Genomic DNA, 10076 nt, shown 5'->3' on the forward strand with positions numbered 1-10076 from the left:
TGTTAATTGATTAGAGATATTTGTCTATTTTAGATATTACCTCTATATATATGCTCTAAAATATAAATCATTTCCACAATTTACCTCATCTGTCTACATTATGGTATCTTCCTGAATCTTTAAAAAATTTTGCAATTGTCAAATATATCTATTTGGGATTCCAATGATTGGTTAAGCATCATCTTTCTTCCTGGGAATGTAGAAAGTCATTTCTTTTTTTAACCAGAATGTAAATATGGAGTAAATTGTGCCCTAGTTTTCTTATTAGATTTTTATCAATTTTTGTTTTTAAGTAAGGTATTAATTACCCATACAATTTTATTAGCTTCCAGATGGGAAGGTAGTTGTGGCAATTCATTTACTTAATTATATGTTCTTTTCTCACATATGTCTCTTAATGACTTGCCTCTCCATTAGTATATAAGATTGTTGAGGTTATGGATGATGTTTTAATCAGTCTCATCTTATGATGTCTTAAAGTACTATAGCATGATAACAATTGCTTGAATGAATAAACAAATTATCTTATGATTTCAAGAAGTTGCTAGTAATAATTATATTTACAAGTAATTATGTCCTGAACTCTGAAATAAAATATAGAGAAGACTCTATGGAACAAAGGAACAATGTAACTGAGTTCATCCTTGTAAGACTCACTCAGAGCCCCCAGGGTCAGAAAATATTATTTGTTGTGCTCTTGCTCATCTACATTGTGACGATGGTGGGCAACCTACACACTGTCATGACTGTGGTGATTAGCCCAACCCTGGATGCCCCTACGTACTCCTTTCTTCGCTACTTATCATTTATGGATGCTGTTTATTCTGCTACGATCACTCCAAATATGATTATAGACTTACTTTGTGAGAAGAAAACCATTTCGTTCCAAGCTTTCATGGCCCAGCTTTTTACAGAGCACTTATTTGGTGGTGCTGAGATTTTACTCCTGGTGGTCATGGACTATGATCGCTACGTGGCCATCTGCAAACACTTGCATTATATGACAATCATGAATCAGCGGCTGTGTGTTCTGCTACTGCTGTTGGCCTGGGTTGGTGGATTTTTACATGCTGTAGTTCAACTACTCTTAGCTTACAACCTTCCCTTCTGTGGCCCCAATGTCATTGACTACTTTATGTGTGACATGTACCTCTTGTTAAAACTTGCCTGCACTGACACCTACGTTATTGGTCTTATTGTGGTTTTCAACGACGGGACAATCCGTGTGGTCATTTTTACTCTCTTACTCATCTCCTGTGGGGTCATTCTGCGCTCCTTGAAGAATCTTAGTCAGGAAGGAAGACCCAAAGTCTTATCCCCCTGTGGCTCCCACATTACTGTGGTGCTCCTCTTTTTTGTGCCCTGTATTTTTATGTATGTGAGACCTCCTTCCACCTTACCCATTGATAAATCCTTGGCTGTGTTTTACACCATTTTGACCCCTATGTTGAACCCTCTAATCTACACTCTGAGAAATGGAGAGATGTAAAATGCCATGAAAAAGCTATGGATCAGAAAAAGAAAATAAGGCAGGCAGCAGGGAAACATATCACCTATTTTCCCTGAAGATTTGCTGTTTCCAGGAAAGTCATGTGTGACTATTTAACTGTAGTAAATTTCTCCACAGTTCTAATATATTGGACATGATGAAAGTATTTATTCTGTGAATGCTTCCAATGATCAAAGCACACTTTTAAGATTTTCCTAATTTCCTGGTTCAAACTGTTTTGTTTAAAATATATTTTTATGATTGTTAAATTTCTTAGAAAAATGTATTTAGTTTTTGGTGTAAAATCTCTCTATTGAGAGTATAGGCTTATGTTCTTATGATGAGTTAAGTTGTAATAAAAACTGTAAATTCATTTTTTAGTGGAAGATATTCTTGCATTTTTCTCTCCAATAATGTAATCTTTCAAAATTGTAGGACTCAGTGGAAATTTGAGAAAAATAAAATAAGAAATAAGACAAAAACTTGGATTACTCATCCCCACATAAAGACTGTTCATATTAATATTTGTGGTATATGTCTTATTTTTTTATCTTCAGAAACTTATATTATTTTGTCCATATGTTTAGTGTGCTAATGTTAAAAAAGAAGAATGTTTCAGAGTTATAATATTAATTACAAAGAGGATGAGTATATAAAAATAATCTGAATGAATGAAATAAATACACAGAAAAATGACTGAATCATACTAATTTCTTTGGTTGGGCAATCATAGCATCTTCTCAAGTGGAACAGCTTCATTTGGTGTTATATGTTCATAAATGTGATGCATTCACCTTCCAGATAGTTCAGAATACCTTATCATACTTCTGCTATTTTTCATTATTCACATCTCCAACTTTGCTTATTGTGTTTCATTATGTCTTTTAAGACCCAGACTCTGCCCTTCACATGTAAAGTTAGCATAATCCATAATCTATGAGCTTCAAATAGGCACCACAGAATTTGACAACAGAATTTGGGTGATATCATTGGTAAGACAGATATTGACAATACAAGCCACTTTTACGTCTCTTATTAATGAAATACAAATCATTAGGAAGTAATAGGCCAGAATAAAGTGTTTTATTTGACAGAGACATCATGCATGATATCCTCTCACTCTTTCTGAATCAGGCTTGAAACTAAACATTATCTGCCTATAATATGTTGGAAGCATGTAGTCAAAGAAATTTATTTTTTTCTGCCTCTCTTGTTTAGTCTGGATTCATGAGGGTAAAGCTATGAGGCAATTGAGGCTTTTCATAGGAAATTGTACTATATGCAAAGCCTTATATTCTTATGTTTATCCTTACTGTCATTATATGGAACTTTTTGTTGTTGTTATTATCTTCACATCTTCCCCAGTGTAACACCATTCACCAAGTAATATCAAGCATTTGAGTTTATCTGAATATAAAATTAATTATCCCTCTTTGAAATGTCCCTATATAGCTGAATGTTTTTCCTTCCTCCAGATTCCTACTTAAATCCTTTACAATGTAGTGGTTATTTGGAAATAGGCCCAGTGGGAAATGATTAGGTCATGAAGGTGAAGCTATCATGAATGAGATTAAAGTTGTTGAAAAGAGACCAACCCCGGTGAGCTCATGAGACCCTTCTGTGATGTGAGGGCAGAGCAAACAGATGGCTGTCTATGAACCGGAAAGGGGACTTCACCAGATATGAAGTCTGCTGCAGCTTAATCTTGGATCTGGGCCTCCGAAAATGTGAAAAATAAATATTTGTTGTTTAAACTACCCATTTCACATTATTCTGTAAAAGCAGCCCAAATAGGCCAAGAATGAAATTTAGTTAATTTTCAAATTTGTGTATTTATTTCAGATGATGAGATCAGAATCTTTGTTAATTGTCCATGTTCACTGATCAATAAGCTCTGTGAACTGAGGCAACATTACTTGTGTTTGTGTTTTCTGTTTTTTGAAATATATATGGGATGTAGTGTCCACACCTAAACTTTGCCAGTTATAAGTATCCTTGAATTTATGATCTATCAGGGTGAGAATTTTTACTGATAAATTTTAATTGATATATATTTATATATATTTGCTACAAATATTAACTTTTCTTTGACATGGGCTACAAAGATTCCTTTTGTTATTACATTACAATTTCTTGTGCTTCAAATAAATATGTCATCATTTAATATTCTTTTACCCTTTGATTACTTGGATATTTTTATTTCCTTCCACTGACTTTCTAAATTTTAACCTCTTATTTTTTAAAAAAAAAATATGTTGTCAAAATACTTTATTTTTTAATCCATTTAGAATTTATTCTTGCTTGTAATGAGGAAATATCTAAGCCTATTTTCCTTAAACAGATAAAATAATCTACCAACATTATTGGAAAGGGAAATGTCAACCCACTCCAGTATTCTTGCCTGGAGAATTCCATGGACAAAGGAGCCTGGTGGGCTACAGTTCATAGGGTTGCAAAGTGTCAGACATGACTGAAGCAAATGAGCACACATGCACACACCAATGTTATTATTTAATTCAATAGTAATTTGAAAACTGTGTATTTAGTATGTCAGGTTGCACACCAGCCAAAAGGTTCAATTTTGGTGTCATGTCTCTTTATCTTTCTCCTTCTTTTTTTCTCCTCCTCTCTCTTCTCCTTCTGTGTTGTATTCCCCTAGCACTGACATATTTCAGTGGTCAAGGACTTTTAAGGTATATTTATTCCCAGCAAGGGTACTGTCTCCTAATTATTCACCTTCCTCAGAAACTTTTTGCAGTTCCTAGATATTTCCATTTAATTATAAATTTTAACATCCTTTGCCAAATTTTAATGTTTCTCATAAAAATATATTTAGAATGTGATTCCACATACTTATCTTGATGAAAATGATGTTTCAATATCTTGTTTTTCTATTCTGAATAAGACATAGAGTGCATATATTCCCATGAATATGCATGGCATAACATATAAGATAAGTAAAAGTTTACTGAGCATATAATATATGCTAAACATAAAAAAAAAAAAAAAAGCCTTCCAAACTTTCCAGGTAGAGTCTCCCAGGTGCACTGTAACTTAGTCTTCATTAGGCAACGTGACTATTCTATTCAGCTAATGCTTTTAGGTGATGCATAACATGATCACATCAGTGAATTCTATGGGAATGAGTGATTTGCTTTATTTATTTACCATAAAAACCTGTGTCCTGGTTAGAGACAACGATGAGTGAAGTACCATGATAAAGGACCACAGATCCTACTCCATGAATAATAAATGCATTACAGGTAGAAAAGATGTATATTTACTGCAAGTATATGATGACAAGATGATTCTTCCCCAAGTTGAGGAGTTTAAAGGAGTCGCTGCCACGGGATTTTGACTGATTTCTCTAGAGAACTGTGCCCTATGAAGGGGTCAGCGATGGACTTCACTAATGGAATTTTGGACATTCAGCAGAGATAGTGCCAGATCAAGATTGTGAAAGGTAAATCCTATTGCACACTGGGCCTATGCAGAGCATTCATCTCTCCCACAGGGACCACAAAAATGGATAAAAAGACTAACAGATATATAAGACAGGTCACCTTGTCAACCAGATTTTTGAGAGTTTTCTCTTGGGTGGATTCTCTCTGATAGAAATTGCATATGATAAACAGACACCTTTGCTTTTGGTCCATTCTGTGTGACCCATCCACATACTACTTCTCTAGATTGCTCTTTCATCCGTTCTTCCACTTTCCCCTTACCTTCAGTAGTTTATCAAACCTGTGTTCACTGTCCACGAGTCAGTGTAAACCCATAACTTGGGCTATTTCTCTCCCCATGTGAAATAGAAGAGCATAAATACAGCTCAAAATTAAGTTTACAGATAGGATTTTTATACTGGATCATAATATTCAGCTATCTTTGCAAGGAAATATTTATGTTGCATTTAAGTCTTCAAGTTCTAGCCATCCATGTCAGATACTTCCACGTTTATGTGAAAGACTGAGGTGATGGATAGTCTGTGAGGAAATACAGAAAGTTTGGCCACTTGAAACTGTTTCTAGATTTATAGCTCAGCCATGTTTTATTATGTATTCTGTGGTCACACATAGATTCTTGAAGTATCCACAGTAGTTATTGTTGTTCAGTCACAAAGTCATGTCCTACTCTTTGTGAACCCATGGACTGCAGCCCACCATGCTTCCCTATTCTTCACTATATCCCAGAGGAGTTTGCTCAACTTCATGCCCATTGAGTCAGTGGTGATATCTAAAGATTTCATCCTCTACTGCCCTGGTCTCCTTTTGTCTTCATCTTTCCCAGCTTCAAGGTGTTTTCTAATGAGTCGGCTCTTCCCATAAGGTAGCCAAAGTACTGGAGCTTCAGTTTCAGCATCAGTCCTTCCAATGAATATTTGGGGTTGATTTCCTTTAATATTGACTGATTTGATCTCTTTCTGTCCAAGTGACTCTCACGAGTCTTCTTTAGCACCACAATTGGAAAGCATCAATTCTTTGGTGCTCAGTTTTCTTTATGAACCAGCTCTCACATCTGTACATGACTACTGGAAAAACCATAGCTTTGACTATAACAACTTTTTCAACAAAGTGATGTCTCTGCTTTTTAATATGCTGTCTAGTTTTGTCGTAGCTTTCCTTCCAAGGAGTAAGTGTCTTTAATTTCATGGCTGCTGTCACTGTCCTCAGTGATTTTGAGCCCATGAAAGTAAAGTCTGTCACTGCTTCCACTGTGAAGGTATTCCTCATTTACCCTCATTGAAAGAATCAATGCTTTTTAAAGACAAAGGAAAAACCCCAACAGGTAAGTTCTTGAGACAGTAGACCAGGGATACTCATTTAAAATTCTTGTGGTATATGTAAATATAGCTAAGGTCTAAAATAGCGTATATTTTCCTTGAAGGAAGTCTGAATTGATAAAATTAAACTAACAAAACACAAAAACTTACTAAAATATACAAAATGTATTTGGCTTACGATTAAAACTTGAAAGAAGTTCATTGCCCAGTTTGCCAAATAAAAAGGAAAAACATGTAATATATTACAAATAAACTAATGGACTGGTAATCTTGGTTAGTGGACTATATTTTAATGGATATTCTAATTTTTACAACCACTTTTGGATCTTTAACTTAGATGATTTAAATTTATGTATTGTATCAAGTTTTTTAAAGTAGAAAGAAATATATGCCTATTCTGTTCTGATAACTTGATATGAGCCTTTATGTGTGGCTCTTTTAAAATTATGACAACAACCATGTTTGTACGTATGCATTAAGAAACCCATATTCAACAACGCACCTTGCTTATCATAAAAGTGTAATTGCAACCCTGGTGTTTCAGATGGTAAAGAGTCTACCTGCAATGCAGGAGACCTGGGTTCAATCCCTGGGTCAGGAAGATCCCTTGGAGAAGGAAATACCTTTCAGGTATTCTTGCCTGGAAAATCTCATTTTCTTAAGTGGGGCTTCCATGGTGGCTCACACAATAAACAGTCCATCTGAAATGCAAGAGATGCAGGAGAGGTGGATTTGATCCCCGTATTGGGAAGATGCACTGGAGGAGGGCATGGCAACCCACTCTGGTATTTCTGCCCAGGGAATCCCTGAACAGAGGAGCCTGGAGGGCTACAGTCCTGTAGGTTCACACAGAGTCAGATACGACTGAAGGACTGAGCACATGCATAATAAGTAACACTTATATATATATATATATATATATATATATATATATATATAATTTAATAAGGAAATGTTAACTGACTGGATTAAGTTGAAAATCTAGCTGTACGATCTTTCAACTTTTATAGAATCAAAATTTTGATGCCTTAAAAGATAGAGAATGGTTTATGTATGTAATTTTTACATGTAAAATATTCCACTAATAGGTGATTTATTCTGGTATAATCCTATAATCCAACATTGATAATTATTGAGTGGATCTTGCAGAAAATTAGGTGTGAATAAAGTAGTCAGATGTTGTTGTTGTTGTTCGGTTGCCAAACCATGTCCGACTCTCTGCGACCACATGGACTACAGCACACCAGGACTCCCTGCCCCTCACCATCTTCTGGAGTTTACTCAAGTTCATGTCCATTGAATTGGTGATACCATCCAACTATCTCATCCTCCCCTCCTTCTGAGATGTTTACTCTTTCCATCTCCAGTAGTTGGATACAGACTACCTAATGTCCTCATGGTCTTTGACAGATGTGCCTTATCAATCTACAGCTTCAACAGTGATTGGATCTTTAATCAAACAGTAGCAGTAATGTGAATACAGTATGCAGAATATTCATTACATCTGGCTTCTAAAAAAGTGCAAATTATCTGGCACCTGTCTTTCCAACCCTCATCTCTCATCAAAATAATGTGGATGGAATCATCCTGGCTACATGTGAAGTTTAATGATTCTGTAATTCCCCAGCAGTGAATGATTCAAAAGTTTGTGTCTGTATATATCACGGTATGATTATTTTCTTTTGTTTAGCATCATTCTTACCATCAGACAAAAGATCTCTGAGGAAACAATTGTTATTTTTGTTCTTTCTGAATTTTTTTTATTTGTTTTTTAGAATGTACTCTGTTTTCCTTCTTTTCTTTCATTTTGGACATTTAAATCTTTTGTTCTGCTTGCTGTAGATCAAAATACATTCTATCACAGATAAATATTATACTCATGTATAATAAAATAATTCCTAAGGCAGACAATCTTTTCCTATGCCCAAATAGGGATCCATGAGTTATTGGCATAATATTATTTTTCATCCTTGACTAGATGTATAACAATTATCAAATTGACAAAATTTGTTGCAGTGTTCATGTGAAGCATTCCAAAATGTTAATTATCAACATTATTTATTGACCTTTAGGAGATGCCAATGAGAATTTTAGGTAATTTACTTGCAATACAGAAATAACCCTAAGAGGCAGTCACTATCAGTTTCCCCATTCTAATAATGAAGAAACTGAGAAATTTATTTAGTTTCCCAAAGTCCCCTAGATAGCAAGTGGTGATGTTGGGATTCCAACACGGACAGTACAGCTCTGGAGCAACCATTATTTGACACTGTGCTCTGCTCTCTCTGAGGAAGTTTTGGATCTTAAATAGGAACACACTAAATGAGGAACTTGTAGATATTATTTAATCTATGTAGTTCATCTTGTTCCTTTATTCTTTGTTTACTTTCTCCCCTTATGATTTGATGGCTGTCTTTTTTTTTTTTTTAAGAAATTATTGATTTATTTGGTTGTGTTGGGTCTTAGTTGTGGCACATGGGATCTCCATCACCTCATGCAAGATCTTTTATTGAGAGGCGCACAGATCTTCTAGTTGTGGCTCATTTGTTCCATGGCATGTGGGATCTTAGTTTCTAGACCAAGGATCAAAAACATGTCCACTACATTACAAGGCAGATTCTTAACCACTGGACCACCAGGGAAGTCCCTGATCACTATCTTGTTGGGTGACTTTGTCTTTTCTTTTATGAGTGTGTATACCTATTGAGATTTTTTTTTGTGGTTACCATGACGTTTATATGTGGTAACATACGTATACCTGATTACTTTAAATTGCTGATCTCTTAAGTTGAAACACATTTTAATAAGCCTAAATGTTTCATCCTCCTTCTCCATGTTTACTTTTCCTTTTGAATTCATATTTCTATCTTTTATTTTGCATATCCTTCAACTAAGGAGCCTTTTGATAAGGGTGAAAGAAGAGAGTGAAAAACCTTGCTTTAAATTCAACATTAAAAAAAACCAAAAAAACTAAGATCATGACATCTAGTACCATCACTGCATGGCAAACAGAAAGGGAAAAAGTGAAAGCATGACAGATTTCATTTCATTTCATTCATTCTTGGGCTCCAAAATCACTGCAGATGGTGACTGCAGCCATGAAACTAGAAGAAGCTTGCTCTTTGGAAGGAAAGCTATGACAAACCTAGAGAGTGTATTAAAAAGCAGAGCCATCACTTTTCTAACAAGGGTTCTTAAGAGTCAAAGCCATGTTTTTTTTCCAAAAGTCATGTATGGATGTGAGAGTTGGACCTTAAAGAGGGCTGAGTGCCAAAGAATTGATGCTTTTGAACTGTGGTGGTGGAGAAGACTCTTGAGAGTCCTTTGGACAGCAATGAGACCAAAACAGTCTATCCTAAAGGAAGTCAATCCTGAATATTTATTGGAAAGACTGATGCTGGAACTGAAGCTCCAATACTTTGACCACCTGATGTGAAGAGCGGACTAATTGGAAAAGACCTTGATGCTGGGAAAGATTGAGAGCAGGAGAAGAAGGGAACGACAGAGGATGAGATGACTGGATGACATCATTGACTCAATGGAAGTGAGTTTGAGCAAATTCTGGGATATAATGAAGGACAGAGAAGCCTGGCGTGCAGCAGTTCATGAGGTAACAAAGAATTGGACCTGACTTAGCAACTGAACAACATCCCTTAACTACTTCAGTTCAGTTCAGTCACTCAGTTGTGTCCAACTCTTTGTGACCCCATGGACTGCAGCACGCCAGGCCTCCCTGTCCATCAACAACTCCTGGAGTTTATCCAAACTCATGTCCATTGAGTCGGTGATGCCATCCAACCATCTCAT

General features: G+C 35.6%; 1 protein-coding gene across 1 annotated transcript; it reads left to right on the forward strand.

The window, feature by feature from the left end:
- The first annotated feature begins 610 nt into the window (after positions 1-610).
- LOC145513613 (olfactory receptor 4A47-like) lies at positions 611-1489 on the forward strand. The gene has a single exon (XM_081510473.1). It carries the CDS (start codon positions 611-613, stop codon positions 1487-1489), a length of 879 nt encoding a protein of 292 aa, XP_081366599.1.
- The last annotated feature ends 8587 nt before the right edge of the window (positions 1490-10076 follow it).

Source organism: Giraffa tippelskirchi, chromosome 7, assembly GCF_054371585.1.
Source record: "Giraffa tippelskirchi isolate mGirTip1 chromosome 7, T2T-mGirTip1v1.2.pri, whole genome shotgun sequence".
Taxonomy (NCBI): domain Eukaryota; kingdom Metazoa; phylum Chordata; class Mammalia; order Artiodactyla; family Giraffidae; genus Giraffa; species Giraffa tippelskirchi.

Coding starts and splice junctions, on each gene's coding strand:
- LOC145513613 (XM_081510473.1), top strand. CDS start 611: ATGGAACAAAGGAACAATGTAACTGAGTTCATCCTTGTAAGACTCACT.